This window comes from Pan paniscus, chromosome 19, assembly GCF_029289425.2.
Source record: "Pan paniscus chromosome 19, NHGRI_mPanPan1-v2.0_pri, whole genome shotgun sequence".
NCBI classification, from domain to species: domain Eukaryota; kingdom Metazoa; phylum Chordata; class Mammalia; order Primates; family Hominidae; genus Pan; species Pan paniscus.
This window is the reverse complement of record NC_073268.2, coordinates 91,243,323-91,263,041: the sequence shown is the minus strand read 5'-3', so window position 1 is coordinate 91,263,041 and position 19,719 is coordinate 91,243,323. Positions and strand designations below refer to the sequence as shown.

At 47.4% G+C, this 19,719-nt stretch overlaps 1 protein-coding gene across 4 annotated transcripts in view; it reads right to left on the bottom strand.

Moving 5' to 3' along the window:
- The window catches only part of NUP85 (nucleoporin 85), a 31,286-nt gene extending 12,105 nt beyond the window's left edge, over positions 1–19,181 (bottom strand). The window contains exons 1-7 of one of the 4 annotated variants that reach the window (XR_004667352.3): positions 17,778–19,181; positions 14,985–15,078; positions 13,624–13,786; positions 11,546–11,616; positions 10,525–10,568; positions 7,782–7,851; positions 5,299–5,420 (exon numbers count right to left, since the gene is read on the bottom strand). Coding sequence is in view for 3 of the 4 variants with exons in the window: in XM_034942862.3 (XP_034798753.1) it covers positions 5,299–5,420; positions 7,782–7,851; positions 10,525–10,568; positions 11,546–11,616; positions 13,624–13,786; positions 14,985–15,078; positions 17,778–17,810 (597 nt within the window). In the remaining variant the exon portion in view is untranslated. Of the gene's footprint in view, positions 1–5,298; positions 5,421–7,781; positions 7,852–10,524; positions 10,569–11,545; positions 11,617–13,623; positions 13,787–14,984; positions 15,079–15,170; positions 17,739–17,777 lie in introns of those variants that run through there. The other 3 variants (XM_034942862.3, XM_063599387.1, XM_034942863.3) reach the window with 3 other exon arrangements.
- Positions 19,182–19,719: the final 538 nt, after the last annotated feature.

The following is a 19,719-nucleotide window of genomic DNA, read 5'->3' as shown; positions in this document are numbered from 1 at the left end:
TCGAGACCAGCCTGGTCAACATGGTGAAACCCTGTTTCTACTAAAAATACAAAAATTAGCCGGGCGTGATGGTGCATGCCTGTAGTCCCAGCTACTCGGGAGACTGAGGAACAAGAATCATTTGAACCCGGGAGGCAGAGGTTGCAGTGAGCCAAGATCACGCCACTGCACCCCAGCCTGGGTGACAGAGTGAGACTCCATCTCAAAAATAACATAACATAACATAACATAAAATATACACTCAATGCAAATAGTCTTCACTGTTCAGTCTTTATCTGTGAATCTGCCTACTCACTAAAATTTATCTGTAACCCCCAAATCAGTATTTGTGGTACTTTCAAATCAAAATTAAGAGTGGCAAGAATATTGAGTTGCTTGACACACACTAAACAAGGCTTTATCGTGATGCAGTCAGTGCCACATTTTTTTCATTTTTGTACATTTTCTTGGGTCCCCACGTGTAGTACTGAAGTGCTTTCTAGTGTTGCTAAGTGCAAGAACTATGGGAGGTGTTAGATAAGCTTCATTCAGACACGAATTATAGTGCTGTTGGCCCTGAGTTCTTTTTTTTTTTTTTTTTTGAGACAGAGTATTGCTGTCGCCCAGGTTGGAGTGCAGTGGCGCAATCTCGGCTCACTGCAAGCTCCGCCTCCTGGGTTCACGCCATTCTCCTGCCTCAGCCTCCCGAGTAGCTGGGACTACAGGCGCCTGCCACCATGCCTGGCTAATTTTTTGTATTTTTAGTAGAGACGGGGTTTCACTGTGTTAGCCAGGATGGTCTTGATCTCCTGACTTCATGATCCGCCCGCCTCGGCCTCCCAAAGTGCTGGGATTACAGGCGTGAGCCACTGCGCCTGGCTGACTTCACTGTTAATGATTCAACAATATTATGTCAAGTAAGTTGTCTCTAAACAGATACACACATAAAACAAGTGATTGGTTATATAATGATTGGTTGAACAAAATATGACCAGAGGCTTGCAGGAACCTAACCCTGTATTTCCCCTAGGAGCAATGGTTTGATATTCACTAATTCAGTACTCAAGGCACTGCACTCCAGCCTGGGCAACAAGAGCAAAACTCTATCTCAAAAAAAAAAAAAAAAAAAAAAATCACAAATATATATACATATACATACTGATAACTCCCAACTTTTCCTCTCTAGCCCAAACTTCCTTGTCTGAATTCCAGCTTTGTATATCCAAGTGCCTAGTCAACATCTCCACTTAGATCTTGAACAGGCATCTTAAAACGTAACATGTCGGACAAGCATGGTGCCTCACGCCTGTAATCCCAACACTTTGGGAAGCCAAGGAGGGTGGATTGCTTGGGCCCAGGAGTTTGAGACCAGCCTGGACAACATGGCAAAACCCCGTCTCCACTACAAATACAAAAATTAGCTGGACATGGTGGCACGCCTTTGTAGTCCTGGCTACTTGGGAGGCTGAGGAGGGGAGGATCACCTGAGCTTAGGCGGTCAAGGCTGCAGTGAGCTGTAATCTGACCACTGCACTCCAACATGGGCAACAGAGACTTTGTCTCAAAACAAACAAAAAACAAAACACACACACACGAGAGAAACATGTCTAAAATTAAATACCAGTTTGCCTCCAATTCACCAACCTTATCCTCCCACATTCTTCTATTTCTTGCATGCCCACATCAAATCAATCCATCAGCAAACCCCATCAACTCTCTTCAAACATATCTAGCCTACACCACCACCATCTTTTACCTGGCTTAGTACAGCAGAATCCAGACTGGCCTGTTTCCATCCTTGCTGTAGTCTCAACATGGCAGCCAGGACAGCCTTTGGGAACCTAAGTAAGATCTCGGGCTTCCTCTGCTCAGCTCTCCAATGCCCCCTCACCCCATATGGCTTAGAAGTAAAAGACTAGCTTTTACTGTGCATCAACCATGTCAACTACTTCACCCACATTTATGTCCTTTAACTAATTTAATGATCACAACAGCTCCATGGGACAGGTATTATTATCTCCACTGGACAGATGAGGACCCTTAAGGCCGTTAAGTAGCTCACTCAAGCTCTCACACCTAGTGACCGGGCACAGTGGCTCACACCTGTAATCCCAATACTTTGGGAGGCCAAGGCAACAGGACTGCTTGAGGCCAGGAGTTCAAAAAATAAAAAAATTTGGCTGGGCATGGTGGCTCAAGCCTGTAATCCCAGCACTTTCGGAGGCTGAGGCAGGTGGATCACTTGAGGTCAGGAGTTCGAGACCAGCCTGGCCAAAACAGCAAAACCCCATCTCTACTAAAAATAAAAAAATGAGCCAGGCAAGATGGCGAGAGCCTATAATCCCAGCTGAGATCGCCCCACTGCACTCCGGCCTGGGCAACAGAGTGAGACTCTGCCTCAAAAAATAAATAAATACAAATAAAAAATAATTGGGTTAGCCGGGCGTGGCGGCTCACGCCTGTAAACCCACCACTTTGGGAGGCCAAGGCAGGCAGATCACGAGGTCAGATCGAGACCATCCTGGCTAACATGGTGAAACCCCGTCTCTACTAAACAAAATTAAAAAATTAGCCAGGCGTGGTGGCAGGCGCCCGTGGTCCCAGCTACTCGGGAGGCTGAGGCAGGAGAATGGCATGAACCCGGGAGGCGGAACTTGCAGCGAGCCGAGATCGTGCCACTGCACTCCAGCCTGGGCAATAGAGCGAGACTCCAGCTAAAAAAAAAAAAAAAAAAAAAAAAAATTGGGATGGTGGGATGGAGGGAGGCAGGCAAATCACTTGAGGTCAGGAATTCAAGACCAGCCTGACCAACATGATGAAACCCCATCTCTACTAAAAATACAAAAAACAAAACAAAATAAAAACCAGCTGGGCATCATGGCATATACCTATAATCCCAGCTACTCGGTAGACTGAGACAGAACTGCTTGAACCAGGGAGGCAGAGGTTGCAGTGAGCTGAGATAGCGCCACTGCACTCCAGCCTGGGCAACAGAGAAAGACGCCATCTCAAAAAATAAATAAATAAATAAATAAAAACTTTAGCTGGTGGTGGTAACACATGTCTGTGGTCCCAGCTACTTGGGAGGCTAAAGTAGGAGGACCACTGGAGACCTGGAGGCCAAGGCTACAGTGAGTGGTGATTGTGCACTGCAGCCTGGGGAACACAGTGAAACTGTATTTAAAAAAAAAAAAAAAAAGGCCAGGCATGGTGGCTCATGCTGGTAATCCCAGCACTTTGGGAGGCCAAGGTGGGTGAATCACGAGGTCAGGAGTTTGAGACCAGCCTGGCCAACATGGTAAAACCCCATCCCTACTAAAAATACAAAAATTAGCTGGGCATGGTGATGCGCGCCTGTAGTCCCAGCTACTCAGGAGGCTGAGGCAGAAGAATCACTTGAACCCCGGAGGCAGAGGTCGCAGTGAGCTGAGATGGCGCCACTGCACTCCAGCCTAGGTGACAGAGAGAGACTCTGTCTCAAAAAAGGAAAAAAAACCCACCTCACAGCTAGTAAAAGGCAGAGCTGGAATGCTAACCCAGGCAGTGTGGCACCACAGACCATGTTGTTAGTCACCCTGCTATGTAGGCTGCAAAAAGCTAAAGTCTCAGTGACAGCCCAGGGGGCTGTCTCAGACCTGGCCTGGTATCGCTCTGTCTTTATCTCCCCAGCTCATCCCTCCCACCTACCCCTACACAGCACAGCCCCTCCTGCCCCACCCTGGCTCTAGAACACAGCATCTACAGGCCCTGCTATCTGGAATGCTTTCTTCAGCCTAGCTCTCCTCACCTCCTTCAGGTCTCACCTCCAATCTCTCATGAGGGAGGCCTTCTTTGATGCCCCTCCAGCACTTGCAGCCTCCCTCCCTTCTTGGCACCTTGGCAGAGCATTTCACTATGTGCCAGGATACATGGTACTAGCCTATGTGTTGCTGTTCTTTCTCCACACACAGGATATAAACTCCATAAAGGCAGGAATCTTTGCCTGTTTTAGTCATGGTGTCTCCTTGGTGCCTTGCAAATAGTAGGGACTCAATAAATACTCAGTGAATGACCAGGAATGGTGGCTCACACTTGCAGTTCCAACACTTTGGGAGGCCAAGGTGGAAGGATTGCTTGAGCCCAGGAGTTCAAGACCAGCCTGGGTAATACAGTGAAACCTCACCTCTACAAAAAATAAAACTAGCCAGGCGTAGTGGTGTGCGCCTGTAGTCCCAGCCACTCAGGAGGCTGAGGTGGGAGGATTGCTTGAGCCCAGGAAATCAAAGGTGCATTGTGCCATGATCGCGTCACTGCACTCCAGCCCAGGCCGCAAAGCGAAACCCTGTCTCTAAACGACAACAACAAACCTTAGCGAATCAATCAGAGACTCAAACATTTGGCCCACTACTTCCTGTGAGCCACCGTGCCGGGCCGAATTCCAGGTTTTCTTTTCTTTTCTTTTTTTTTGTCCTCACAATCTGTTCCCAATTTCAGGCTTTATAAGTTTAGTTGACTTTCCATTAGCCCAGTCAACTAGCCATCTCCTCCCTGCCACCTCCCAATTGGGTCAGTCAGCAGAGGTGAATGGAAATACCTAACACATAGAAAATACATCCATATACACACATACGACATGCTGACTTCGAAACTGATGATCCAAAGTAACGTGCAAGCTCATTTACATCCAACCCTGTATGCACCCCAGCCCCTGTCAATTGGTTTTATATCATTAGCCAGGCATGGTGGTTGGCACTTGTGGTCCCAGCTACTTGAGAGGCTGAGGTGGTAGGACCGCACAGGAGGCGGAGGTTGCAGTGAGCAAGATCAGGCCACTGCACAACAGCCTGGGGAACTGAGTCGGACTATCTTTTCTCTTTTATATTTTTATTTATTAATTTGTTTTGAGATGGAGGGTCTCACTTTGTTGCCCAGGCTAATCTCAAACTCCTGGGCTCAAGAGATTCCTGACTTGGCCTCCCAAAGTGCTGGATGGAATTACAGGCATGAGCCACCGCACCCAGCCGAGACCCTGTCTCAAAAAAAAAAAAAACAAACAAACGGTTTTGTATTCCTTTTTGTGTCTTCTCTTCCTTAGATCCACAAAGAAATCAAATTTCCTTTTACCCTGGAAAAGTCTTCAAAGCATTATTTTTCTTACATGGTACCTCGGTTTTAGACTCTCCCATAGAGCAGGGAAGAAAAGATCCAAAAGAGTCTCCATAGTAACAGACTCCAAAAGCCAGCCTACTGCTGGAGGCTCAGTGGGTGTCCTCAGACCCACCCGGCAGCACCAGGGACAGTAGGACACATGGTGGGAGGTGGGGGCCCGGCCTGTCTTACCAAGTTCCAGAAGCTGTCATGTTTGCTTGGATTCTCACTGCCCAGAACATCTGCCGACAAACTGTCCACCTCGCACACATGGAGCCGGACCCAGTCAAGGAGATGGAGGAGGAGAGGGCCAGCTGGGAGGAGAGACTCTCATCACACACAAAAGCCTCAGCTTCATCTGCAGCAAGTTCCTTTATCCAAGGAACAGAGAACTTTAAGGCAGACAAGCTGACTACATAGGTTTATCCCTTTTAAGCAGTCACACACATGGTCCTGAATGAAGGACTGTGCTAGGAAAAAGCAAATGCACTTTCACCAAATATTACTTCTGTGCCAGGCAGCTCCATCTTTAACTGACCCCAGAAAGGGGTGAACATGGAATGCAGACCTCACTACCCCACACTCCAGATTCTTCACAAATACTTAATAGCTACATAAGTGTAATGGCCGTTTAGGAACCAACAATGACTAGCTAGCAAGCAGCCAGGTATGCAATGATAAAAACATAGGGCCAGGTGGCTGGTGGTGCACACCTGGAATCCCAGCACTTTTGGAGGCTAAGGCAGGCGGATCATCTAAGCTCAGGAGTTCAAGACCAGCCTGGACAACATGGTGAAACCCTGTCTCTACTAAAAATACAAAAATTAGCCGGGCGTGGTGGCGCATGCCTGTAATTCCAGCTACTCAGGTGGCTAAGGCAGAATTGCTTGAACCCAGGAGGCAGAGGTTGCAGTGAGCCAAGATCGCACAACTGCACTCCAGCCTGGGTGACGGAGTGAGACTCTGTCTCAAAAAACAAAACAAAACAAAACATATGGCCGGCCATGGTAGTTCATGTCTGTAATCCCAGCACTTTGGGAGGCTGAGGCAGGCAGATCGCTTGAGCCCAGGAGTTTGAGACTAGGCTGGGCAACATAGGGAGACCCCATCTCTACAAAAAAAAATAAAAAATTAGCCGAGCCAGGAATGGTGGCTCACGCCTATAATCCCAGCATTTTGCGAGGCCAAGATGGGCAGACTGCTTGAGCCCAAGAGTTCAAGAACAGCCTGGGCAACATAGCGAAATTTCCTCTCCACAAAAAATACAAAAATTAGCCGGGCGTGGTGGTGCAGGCCTGTGGTCCCAGCTACTTGGGAGGCTGGGCAGGAGGATTGCTTGAGCCCAGGAAGTCGAGGCTGCTGAGCTGTGATCACGCCACTGTACTCCAGCATGGGTGACAGAGCAAGACCCTGTCTCCCCTCCCCCAGCATATACACACAAAAAATTAGCCTAGCATGGTGGCACGTGCCTGTAGTCCCAGCTACTCAGGAGGCTGAGACAGGAGGATCGCTTGAGCCTGGGAGGTCCAGACTGCAATAGCCGTGATTGTACCACCACACTCCAGCCTAAGTGACAGAGTGAGAACTTGTCTCAATCAATCAATAAAAATAAAATGAAATAAAATGGCAGAGTACAGCCAGCACTCTGTATCCATGATGTAGAACCTGCAGATACAAAGAGCCAACTGTAACCTCCCCAAAAATCCACGGGAGAAGGGAGGCCTCTGAACAACCAACTCTAATTTCAAGTTCCTCACTTCTTTAGCGAAAGTATGAATAAAATGCTAGGGCTACACAGAGGTTACTACTCATTTATGGAAAATAACAAACATAAATCCTTAAAAGAAATGCAAAAAAGCTGCAGCAGATCCACAGAGAGCTCACACAGGCCATGACACTATACTGACCACAGTTTAATTCAAGATCAACAGAAGGCTGGGCACGGTGGCTCACACCTGGAATCCCTGCACTTTGGGAGACCGAGGCAGGCAGATCACCTGAGGTTGGGAGTTCGAGACCAGCCTGACCAACATGGAGAAACCTCGTCTCCACTAAAAATACAAAATTAGCCAGGCGTGGCAGCGCATGTCTGTAATCCCAGCTACTCAGAAGGCTGAGGCAGGAGAATCGCTTGAACCCAGGAGGTGGAGGTTGCGGTGAGCTGAGATCACACCATTGCACTCCAGCCTGGGCAACAAGAGCGAAACTCTGTCTCAAAAAAAAAAAAAAGATCAACAGAAAAATTCCCATTGGCAGAGTTCATACCCATTGGCAGAGTTAACACACAGAGTTGCCCTGTCCCAATGATTCATGACAGAATTCCCAATGTGACTTTGCCTCTCACCACCTAATCCTACCCCACATTCATAAAACTTTCTTAAGCTTGGCCAGTCCATGATGTTAACACTGACACCCCCTTTCACACACTAGTTTAATATTTCTCAGTACTTGTCAGGGTTTAGGTTTCTTGGAGGCACTCTGCATGATTCTTTTTGCAGCACCTGACAAAATGGTCAGGTTTCTTTGGGTGTTTTCTAACGACTTCCCATGGTTATAATGATGGAAAGAACATTCTCAGGAATAAAACACTCATCACCATGCACAGGAAAGATGAGGAAAGAGCAGAAGATGGAAGGGGACACCTATGAGATTATGGTGAGATATTCCATGCCTACCTGGGGCCACTTCAATAAAAAGAATCTCACACAGGTTCCAGATGAGCTCCATTGCTGACAAAATGGAGACCTAAGGAAGAAATGGGGACAGGTTTCACCTGAAATGATTCCTGAGCTTTGCCCTCAGAGCCAAGGGATAAAGCAGACTTTGACTCATATGACAGTCATTCCTTAACCCAAAGGTTACCACAATCCTACTGGAGGATTTCCCACAGGGGAGCCAGCGTGAGGATGTTAGGTGGTGGGATGGAGACCAACACTATTTTGTTTTAGTGGTTGTGATTTTATTTTACTGTGCATTACAAAAATAACTTGGCCAGGTGCAGTGGCTCACGCCTGTAATCCCAGCACTTTGGGAGGCCAAGGCAGGTGGAATGCTTGAGTCTAGGAGTTTGAGACCAGCTTGAGCAACATGGCAAGATCCTGTCTCAACAAAAAATACAAAAATTGGCCAAGTGTAGTGACATATCCCCGCAGTCTCAGCTACTCAGGAGGCTGAGGTGGGAGCATCACTTGAGCCCAGGAAGTTGAGTCTGAGTGAGCCATAATCGTGCCACTATTCCAGCCTGGGCAAGAGCGAGACCTTGTCTCAAAATTTAAAAAAAGAAAAAAATATAACTTGCATGTCACCAGTTATTATTTATTTATCTTTTGAGATGGAGTTTGGCTCTTGCTGCCCAAGCTAGAGTGCAGTGGCATAATCTTGGCTCACTGCAACTTCCGCCTCCCGGGTTCAAGTGATTCTCCTGCCTCAGCCTCCCCAGTAGCTGGGATTACAGGCGCCTGCCACCACGCCCAGCTAATTTTTTGTATTTTTAGTAGAGACGAGGTTTCACCTTGTTAGCCAGGATGGTCTCGATCTCCTGACCTCGTGATCCACCTGCCTCGGCCTCCCAAAGTGCTGGGATTACAGGCTTGAGCCACCGTGCCCTGCCAACACCCAGTTTTTTTTTTGTTTTTTTTGTTTTTTTTTGAGACAGAGTCTCACTCTGTCAGTCAGGCTGGAGTGCAGTGGCATGATCTCGGCTCACTGCAACCTCTGCCTCCAGGGTTCAAGCAATTCTCCTGCCTCAGCCTCCCAAGTGGCTGGGATTACAGGCGCACACCACCATGCCTAGCTAAATATTGTATTTTTAGTAGAGATGGAGTTTCCGTGTTGGCCAGGCTAGTTTCGAACTCCTAACCTCAAGAGATCCACCCACCTCGGCCTCTCAAAGTGCTGGGATTACAGGCGTGAGCCACTGCGCCCAGCCTATCTCGATGAACTGATGCTTTAGCAAGGTGCTTCATTTGAGTAAAAAGAAGAGACAATATTTAGAAGAATATTCAGTAGATGACACGAAACACGTAGACAGAGCAAGAATTGTGAAGCTGGTATTCAAAGGACTGAAGTTTAGGGAACAGTCTATTAACAGGAAAGCCCAATATAAGACCCCGAAATAAATCAGACCTGGACCTTGCCCTTAGGAATACGCAGGCTTCCCTTCCTCACCATCCTTCAGTCCACAGACACCATGATGACTTGTTCATAAGGGTACTTCAGAGACAGTGAATTACTACCTAGTCACTACTGACTTTGAAAAGTATCTAATATGAAGCATCTACTGAGGAAAAAGATACTGTAAGTCATCTTCCAGCTCCAAGTAAAGTAGAGCCACTTGCAACTCAGTAAAAATGTTGAGTTTAGCCGGGCGCAGTGGCTCACAATTGTAATCCCAGCACTTTGGGAGGCTGAGGCAGGCAGATCATGAGGTCAGGAGATCGAGAGCATCCTGGCTAACACGGTGAAACCCCCTCTCTACTAAAAATACAAAAAATTAGCCAGATGTGGTGGCGGGTGCCTGTAGTCCCAGCTACTCGGGAGGCTGAGGCAGGAGAATGGCATGAACCTGGGAGGTGGAGCTTGCAGTCAGCCGAGATTGTGCCACTGCATTCCAGCCTGGGCGACAGAGCGAGACTCCGTCTCAAAAAAAAAAAAAAAAAAACAAAAAAAAACTTGAGTTTCACCAGGTGTGGCAGCTCACACCTATAATCCCAGCACTTTGGGAGGCCAAGGCAGGAGGATCACTTGAGCCCAAGAGTTCGAGACCAGCTTTGACAACACAGAGAGACCCTGTCTTTCAAAAAAAAAAAAAAATGTTGAGTTCAAGAAGTGAGTAGTGTTTATGAGACCGAGCAGTGATCTCACAAGATTACTTCTCCATTTCAGGTGACAGCCCCTCAACACAATTTGGTCAGGACATATATGTTCCATAAGAACGGAACATTCAGGGCCAGCACGGTGGCTTACACCTGTAATCCCACCACTTTGGGAGGTCGAGGCGGGTGGATCACTTGAGGTCAAAAGTTCAAGACCAGCCTGGCCAACATGGTGAAACCCCATCTCTACTAAAAATGCAAAAAGTAGCTGGGCTTGGTGTGGCATGCACCTATAATCCCAGCTACTCGGGAGGCTGAGACAGGAGAAATGCTTGAATCCAGGGCACTCCAGCCTGGGTGACAGAGCAAGACTCCATCTCAAAAAAAAAAAAAAGGAACCGAACATTCACTCAAGTATTTAACAAGCACTTCCTTGTGAGCTACACCTTGAAGGGGGCGAGACAATCACTGTCACCCAAAGGAGCTGCCTATCTACCTGAAAAGAAGAGACTTCTGCCATAACAGGAACTGCAAAGCCACCCCAGGTGGGTGCCCAGGACACAGGACACAGTGGTGCTAAAACAATAAAGGTGACTCCCCTTACCTGGCTGCTGAACTGGCGGCCATTGGCTGGATCTTTAGCAGCAACTAACAAAACACAAAACATTTTAAGTGAGCAATGGAACTCTTAGGCTTATTGTCATAGCTGAATATTCCAGGGTCTATGGCTTGAGCCTCTGTTTATTTTAATGACAAAAATTAAAAGACATTATAATCTCTTTTAATTATGGATTTTTTTGTTGCTGTTAATGCTTCATATCCTTTCAATTCTCAAACCAAAAGCCCTCAAGTTACAAAATGGCACTCTCAACTGCAACACAGCTACCATAGAGGTCTCTGACATGCCAAGCACAGTGGCTCACACCTGTAATCCCGACACCTTGGGAGGCTGATGTCAAAGGACTGCTTGAGCCCAGGAGTTCAAGAACAGCCTGGAAAAATTAGGGAGACCCCGTTTCTACAAATAATTTAAAAATTATCAGAACAAAGTTCTCTGAGGAAAAGAGGGGACAAAAACTGTTTAAATTAGCTGGGCATGGTAGTACACACCTGCAGTCCCAACTACTTGGAAGGATGAGGTAGGAAGATCACTTGAGCCCAGGCGGTGAGCTCATGACTGCAGTGAGCCATAATGTTTCTTTGCACTCCAGCCTGGGCAACCTTGTCTCAAAAAAAAAAAAAAAAAAAACGTCCAGGCACAGTGGCTGACTCCTGTAATCCCAGAACTCTGGGCTTGGTGGTGTACAACTGTAGTCCCAGCTACTCAGGAGGCTGAGGCTAGAGAATCGTTTGAACCTGGGAGGTGGAGGTTGCAGTGACCTGAGTTCACGCCACAGCACCTCAGCCTGGGCGACAGAGCAACACTCGGTCTCAAAAAAAAAAAAAAAAAAAACTCTAAATGATTACCAAAAAAGTAAGGATTATGAAAGATGGAAAAATAAGTTTTGGACTGGAATATCAATCAAACTTTACCTCACAGTATTTATGCATAGATAAATACTCAAAATACCAACACACACACACACACACACACACACACACGCACACGCGCACACAGTCCTTACTTGCAACCTGGTGCATTTCCTCCATACATGCTCTGATGACTGATCGGTAGTTTTTACTCACTCGAACCAATCTACAAAAAAATGAAATAACACACAAGATGAGCCTGAAACATCTTGTAGTGCTACAAAGGAAGGAAACACTCAAATAAATGCAGAAATTTGCTGAAAGAAAGAGGAGAGCCGTTGTGAAGGAGCTCCTAACCTTCTGAAGCTGGAACAACTTGGACCACAAAATAAAACACCACAAAACAACCCATGGGCTAAAGTTAATATCCACAAACCCATACTGACATTAATTGTTGCAGATGAAATCTACTGGTCAGACCTTGTCTCAAAAAAATAAAAAAGATGCATAAATATATTTACTGGCCGGGCCCGATGGCTCAGGCATGTAATCCCAGCACTTTGGGAGGTGAAAGTGGGCAGATCACCTGAGGTCAAGTGTTTGAGACCAGCCTGGCCAACCTGGTGAAACCCTGTCTCTACTAAAAATACAAAAATCCCAGCTACTCAGGAGGCTGAGGCAGGAGAATCTCTTGAACCCGGCAGGCGGAGGTTGCAGTGAGCCAAGATCATGCCATTGCACTCCAGCCTGGGCGACAGAGTGAGACTCCATCTGAAAAAAAAAAAAAAAGAATAAGACAGGGTCCCCTGCCAGCAAGGAATTACAGGACTTTTGACATGTTTTTTTCCTAGAAGTGACAATAGATTTCTCAAACTCACCAGTATTCTCCACTAGAGTCCCTTAAATCCAATAATCAGGCCAGGTGCAGTGGCTCACTCCTATAATCCCAGCACTTTGGGACGCTGAGGTGGGCAGATCACTTGAGGTCAGGAGTTCGAGACCAGCCCGGCCAAAATGACGAAACCCCATCTCTACTAAAAATGCAAAAATTAGCCAGGCGTGGTGGCACACACCTGTAATCCCAGCTACTCAGGAGGCTGAGGCAGGAGAATGGCTTCAACCCAGGAGGCAGAGGTTGCAGTGGGCCAAGATTGCGCCACTGCACTCCAGCCTGGGTGACAGAGTGAAACTCTGTCTCAAAAAAAAAAAAAAAAAAAAAAACAGGGCCAGGCACGGTGGCTCACGTCTGTAATCCCAGCACTTTGGGAGGCCGAAGCAGGTGGATCACGAGGTCACGAGATCGAGATCATCCTGGCTAACACGGTGAAACCCCATCTCTACTAAAAATACAAAAAATTAGCCGGATGTGGTGGCGGGCGCCTGTAGTCCCAGCTACTCGGGAGGCTGAGGCAGGAGAATGGCGTGAATCCAGGAGGCGGAGCTTGCAGTGAGCGGAGATCGCGCCACTGCACTCCAGCCTGGGTGACAGAGCGAAACTCTGCCTCGAAAAAAAACAGAAAAACAACCAATAATCACTCTTGCACACACTCACACAGAAGCTGACCTGGGTCTTGTCCAGAATGATTCATTTGTGAAAAGCTTATCAAAGAAGTAACATACCAACACTGCCCATTCCCTAGCCATCCATGTGAAGGGACGCTGACAAAAACCTAACACAGTTCTTAAACTTCAGTGTGCTGGAGATTTTAAGATCCAACCACAGAGATTTTGATTTTGAGGATCTGAGGTGGGTCCCAAAAGTCTACAATTAACAAGTACCACTCTGATAATGATGAAGTTATGAACTACAATTCAAGAAAATCCTAATCTATAAATAGTACGAGAGTTTTCTGGTCTGTTGTCAAATAACGTCTGAACCGTAATTTTTTAGAGACAAAACTGTTAGGTTTATATTAATTTTCAAATCTCCCAACAATGTGACCTCATTCAATGACTCTCACATGCTTGTGTGGCCTAAATTTTCTTTAGAGGGTAAGTAAAATATGAATATAAATAAAGCTTGTCAAGCCAGCCCATCAATAGCATTTGCATATTCCCGCTAAGTCTTCCCATCACTGCTAATGTACACTGTCCAGTACTCATGCCTCAACTAGAACCAGGAGTCTCTTATTTCTTTACGCAACCCATAAAACACACAAAAAGACAACAATGTACTTCATTTGGCTTTCCACAGTGTAGTGTGGGGTTCAACACCAAACAGCAACCAACTTACTGAGATTTTCTGGATTTTCCAGTCAACTCTTCGTCAATTCTCTGGAGGCCCAGAAAGATTCCATGGGATTCATTGAAGAGTTTTCTCAAGATTTGAGAGTAAACATCTACATCCTTACGGATGATATAGATAAAGGGGCAACTTGGCACCATCTCTGATTTTTCTGAAACCAAACAGAAAAAAAAAATTTAACATCTATTATGATCATCTCCAAAAGTGAATCTACTCTAAAAAAATTTTCTGTGGCCGGGCGTGGTGGCTCTTGCCTATAATCCCAGCACTTTGGGAGGCCAAGGCAGGCAGATCACGAGGTCAGGAATTCGAGACCAGGCTGGCCAACATAGCAAAACCCTGTCTCTACTAAAAATACAAAAATTAGCTAGGCGTGGTGGCGCATGCCTTCATTCCCAGCTACTCAGGAGACTGAGGCAGGAGAATTGCTTCAAACCGGGAGGTGGAGGTGGCAGTGAGCCGAGATCGCACCACTGCATTCCAGCCTGGACAGAGCGAGACTCCGTCTCAAAAAAAAAAAAAAAAGAAAGCAAATCAAATGTCAAGATTCCAGTTTTATCCTTCTACTGGAAGGAGACTGTATCACTGTATCAGGAAAAGAAAAAGATTCACATCCTATCCAATAGCTGATGGAACTTAGGAAAATCAAGCCAAGGACAAGCTATGTCACTCTCCAGCTCCATCTGTGCCTTGGATGCTACGGCTCAGCTCAGCCTACAGAACTATTATTCAGCTGAATCCATGCTGTGGACACAAAAGTGACGGCCAAGCATCTGCAAGGTTCACAATAAGGGAGCTACTGATAGGAATTTGGTCACTTTGGACAAAGAAAAAGGGATAAAAAGCTTGACATTTTAAATATGAAGAAAATTTTTCATGAAAACTATTAATTTTTTTCCGGGATTCAACATCTTCAAGATCTCAAAAATCAATGAAAATCTAAAATAGCTAACATTTCAAAAATAAAAATGCCGAAATGCAACAGGATCGCTTGAGGCCAGGAGTGTGAGACCAGCCTAGGCAACAAAATGAGACTCCCATCTCTACAAAGAAAAAAAAATTAGCTGGGCGTGGTGGCATGGTGACCTGTAGTCTCAGCTACTAGGAAGATTGAGGCAGAGGATCACTTGAGCCCAGGAGGTAGAGGCTGCAGTGAGCCATGATCACACTGTACTCCAGCCCAGGTGACACAACAAAACCCTGTTGTATCTTGAAAACAAAATAGAGAAAATTAAAATAGTACAAAATAAATTCAACTGTTTCAGTCCACAACTAGTAAACTCTGAGGTAATAAACAGAAAAACAACCAAATGTGCCAAGATGGATAATTTGGAAGAAAAAAACCCTACCTTTTTTGTTGAAGGAGGTTTCACATACCAGCATCTCCCCTGGACCCCAGTCAAAACACATTTGGTTCTTCTTGGAATTCACGCCTGGAATCAACTAGTAAAATAAGGCATAGAAATCTAAAATGAAAAATGTTCTTCTTACTGAAGTTGTTCCATTCTTTTTTTTTTTTTGAGACAAAGACTCACTCTAACAGGCTGGTGTACAGTGGTGTAATCTCAGCTCGCTCCAATCGCCGCCTCCTGGGTTCAAAGGCTTCTCCTGCCTCAACCTCCTGAGTAGCTGGGACTACAGGTGTGTGCAACCACACCCGGCTATTTTTTTTTTTTTTTTCATTTTTAGTAGAGACGGAGTTTCACCATATTGCCCAGGCTGGTCACAAACTCCTGAGTTCAGGTGATCCGTCCGCCTCAGCCTCCCAAAGTGCTAGGACTACAGGCGCGAGCCACCGTGCCCGCCCTGCTGAAAAACACTTTAAGTGAAGAGCACAGCTGGTCCTCTAATAACACTGTATCCTTCGATAACATTTCCTTATAACACTGGTAAGAAAAATTCATTTTGGGCCGGCAGCGGGGTGGCTCCTGCCAGCACTTTGGGAGGCTAAGGCGGGCAGATCATCTGAGGTCAGGAGTTCGAACTCTTGTTGCCCAGGCTGGACTGCAGTGACGCAATCTCGGCTCACTGCAACCTCTGCCTGCTGGGTTCAAGTGATTCTCCTGCCTCAGCTTCTTGAGTAGGTGGGATTACAGGCACGCGCCACCAAACCAGGTTAATTTTTGTATTTTTTTAGTAGAGATGGGGTTTCACCATGTTGGCCAGGTTGATCTCGAACTCCTAGCCAAGCGCGGTGGCTCATGCCTGTAATCCCAGCACTTTGGGAGGCCGAGGCAGGCTGATCACGAGGTCAGGCTTTGGAGACCAGCCTGACCAAGATGGTGAAACCCCATCTCTACCAAAAATACAAAAATTAGCTGGGTGTGATGGCACGCACCTGTAATCTCAGCTACTCAGGAGACTGAGGCAGAAGAATCGCTTGAACCCGGGAGCCAGAGGTTGCAGTGAGCTGAGATCACGCCACTGCACTCCACTCTGGGTGACAGAGTGAGAATCCGTCTCAAAAAAAGAATGAGGCCAGGCGCAGTGGCTCACACTTGTAATCCCAGCACTTTGGGAGACTGAGGCCGGCAGATCACCTGAGGTCAGGAGTTCCAGACCAGCCTGACCAACATGGAGAAACCTCGTCTCTACTAAAAAAATACAAAATTAGCCGGGCATGGTGGCACATGCCTGTAATCCCAGCTACTCAGGAGGCTGAGGCAGGAGAATTGCTTGAACCTGGGAGGCGGAGGTTGCAGAGAGCCGAGATCGCACCACTGCACTCTAGCCTGGGCGACAAGAGGGAAACTCCGCCTCAAGAGAAAAAAAAAAGAAGGCCACATATCTCCCCAGAGAGCTTCCCTCACAAATTGCTCACAAGGAAATTCCTTGTGAGCCTCTAAAATTTTCAGGATACACATCGCCCCTATAAACTAGTCCTAAAATCAAGATCTGTTGATTCTGACAATGTCAACTACCAGCTTATCTTCACAAGTAGAAGACCAGAAATCGGCCGGGTGCGGTGGCTCACGCCTGTAATCCCAGCACTTTGGGAGGCCTAGGCGGGCGGATCACGAGGTCAGGAGATTGAGACCATCCTGGCCAACACGGTGAAACCCCGTCTCTACTAAAAATACAAAAAAGTACAAAAAATTAGCCGGGCGTGATGGCGGGCACCTGTAGTCCCAGCTACTCAGGAGGCTGAGGCAGGAGAATGGCGTGAACCCGGGAGGCGGAGGTTACAGTGAGCCGAGACCGCGCCACTGCACTCCAGCCTGGGCGACAGAGCGAGACTCCGTCTAAAAAATAACAGTAATAATAACCATAATCCCTCTACCTACCCTGAGATGAATGCATACATAAAATTTTCCTCTGCTCCCTCTTTTCACAGGTAAAATGCAGATTTACTGAGGCTAATCACCGACTCACAAGAATGTAATCATTTGCCTCCTCACTGCCTAACCTCCCTTTTTTGCCCCTCCTGCTAGCTCCTTCCTCTTTAACTAGTGATGTTCCCAAAACCATCTTTGGAAAAAGCACAGGTCTCAGATCCTCCTGTGACCTGTGCTTTTTCCCGGTTGGATCCTCAACCTTAGCTAATTAAACCTTTATCGGTTGAGACCTGCCTCAGTCACTTCTGGTTAACAAGAGGGAAAACAAGAGCAATCCAACTAGCAGAAACGGTAGGTATCTCGTACATAAAGCGCGTGAATTTTTTTAATACACATCACAGATCATCCACAGTTGACATACTGTCTTCAAAGTTCAAATGGAATTGAATGCACAGCGATAAAACAGGAATAGTCTCCTGAGAGAATACGTTGAATAAACCTTAGGCCACACAGGCAGAAGCTCAATGTGCCGCGATGCAGAGCTTAATACGGCTGGAATAAAAATATAAATTCCTCTGCTTAGGCTGAACCCACTCTAATGCCCAAGAGGAAAAGCAAGGGAAGTAAAAAGGCCAGGAACACAAAGGAAGGAAAGGGACGGAGTGGGACCTTCGAGGCCGGGGTTTGTGACTGGTGGCAGAAACCCCGCGACCACTGCGACCCTAGGGCGGGCACCTCGTTAACACTGCGACCTCCGGAAAGTGGCAACTGAGTCGAGGGAAGGGGACGAGCGCCTCGCGACCACTAGGGAAGCAGACGCAGTTCTCAACCCGCAAGGACGAGCAAGCCTGTTCGGGGTACCCTTACAGTGACTGTTGGCTCGCCATCGAGCTCCTCCATAGCGCCGAACCCCAGGCTCCTAGAAGTCGCTCGGACGCCAATGCTTCCCGCTCAGGCCTCCCGCTCAGCGCTGGCTGCGAGACAAGACTCCGCCTGGGGGTCTCCTGCAGCGCCTGCAAGCCCAAACCCTCAGTGCTGCGGCGCTGTCTCCTCTCAGCCACGGCCACCCCTCTGCGGTCCTCTGCACGCGTCTTTCCTTCCTGGCGTCGACAGCAAATCAGAGAAAACAGCGCCGAGGACTGACTGCACTCAGAGTACCGCGCTAACAGGATCAGGCGGCGCGGCGGACACCCTGGTGCCGAGCGGAGAAAAGGCCCCCGGAGACGGCGGGAGGGGCAGGAGGACCCCGGGGCTGGAGACGGTGCGAATGCGCGTGCGTGGGCTGGGGCGGCGGCACTTGGGTGGGAACTCGTGCGGGATTTAGTTCCCAGTAAGTGTACAACGTCTCCCAACTCTGGGAGTCCTTGCTCCATCCCGGTCTCCACCTTAGTGTCGTCGCAGCCACTTGTCCAAACCCCGACAGTCAAACGGGCTTGTGCTGGAAAGCAATCGCCTCCACTTCCACACTAGAACACACACAAGAGGCACGGGAACAAAATCGATACCCCGAAGGCCCGGCGCTGTGGCTCAAGCCTCTAATCCCAACACTTTGGTAGCCCAAGGTGGGTGGATCACTGGAGTTCAGGAGTTCAAGACCAGTCTGGCCAATATGATGAAACCTCGTCTCTACTAAAAATATAAAAAATTAGACGGGCGTGGTGGCGGACACCTGTAATTCCAGCTACTCGGAAGGCTGAGGCAAGAGAATTGTTCCAACCCGGGAGGTGGAGGTTGCATTGAGCCAAGATCGCACCACTGCACTCCAGCCTGGGAGACAGAGCGAGACTCCGTCTCAAAAAAAAAAAAAAAAAAAAAAAAAAAAAAATTAGCTGTGCTTGGTAGCGCGCGCCTGTAATCCCAGCACTCCGGGACGCCGAGGTGGTTGGATCACCTGAGGTCAGGAGTTCAAGACCAGCCTGGACAACATGGCGAAACCTGGCGAAACCCCGTCTCTACTGAAAATACAAAAATTAGCCGGGAGTGGTGGCGGACACCTGTAATCCCAGCTACTCGTAAGGCTGAGGCAGGAGAATTGTTCCAACCCGGGAGGCGGAGGTTGCAGTGAGCCAAGATCGCGCCACTGCACTCCATCCTGGGCGACAGACTGAGACTCCGTCTCAAAAAAAAAAAAAGAATTATTTTGCTGAGTCTCAAAAAAAAAATTATTTTGCTCTTTTTCTCTTAATAAGTTTCCGTTATACCTCAAGTTGGAGTTATCGCCTGTGTAATTGAAAACTTTTCCAGAGTTAAATACAGTTTGAGAGTTAACCACTCTAGAGAGAGGAAGGGGAAAAGAGAGGGGAAGGAGCCACACTCTTTTAGAGAGAGGAGAGGAAAGAGAAAAATAAGTTGTAAGATAATTGTTTCATTTTTCCAACCGTTTTCCATTAGGATTAACTGAAAAAGAAGGATACATAAACTACTTCATCAAAACCTTATTCTTAGAAATCTATAGAAAGGTTGGGGAAGGAAAAAGTCCATATATAGTATGCATAATCAGTATATAGAACAAGGATAGGCCGGGCGCGGTGGCTCACGCCTGTAATCTCAGCGCTTTGGGAGGCCGAGGCGGGTGGATCACGAGGTCAGGAGATAGAGACCATCCTGGCTAACACGGTGAAACCCCATCTCTACTAAAAATACAAAAAAAAAAAAAAAAATTAGCCGGGCGTGGTGGCGGGTGCCTGTAGTCCCAGCTCCTCGGGAGGCTGAGACAGGAGAATGGCGTGAACCGGGGAGGCGGAGCTTGCAGTGAGCCGAGATGGCACCGCTGCACTCCAGCCTGGGCGACAGAGCGAGACTCCGTCTC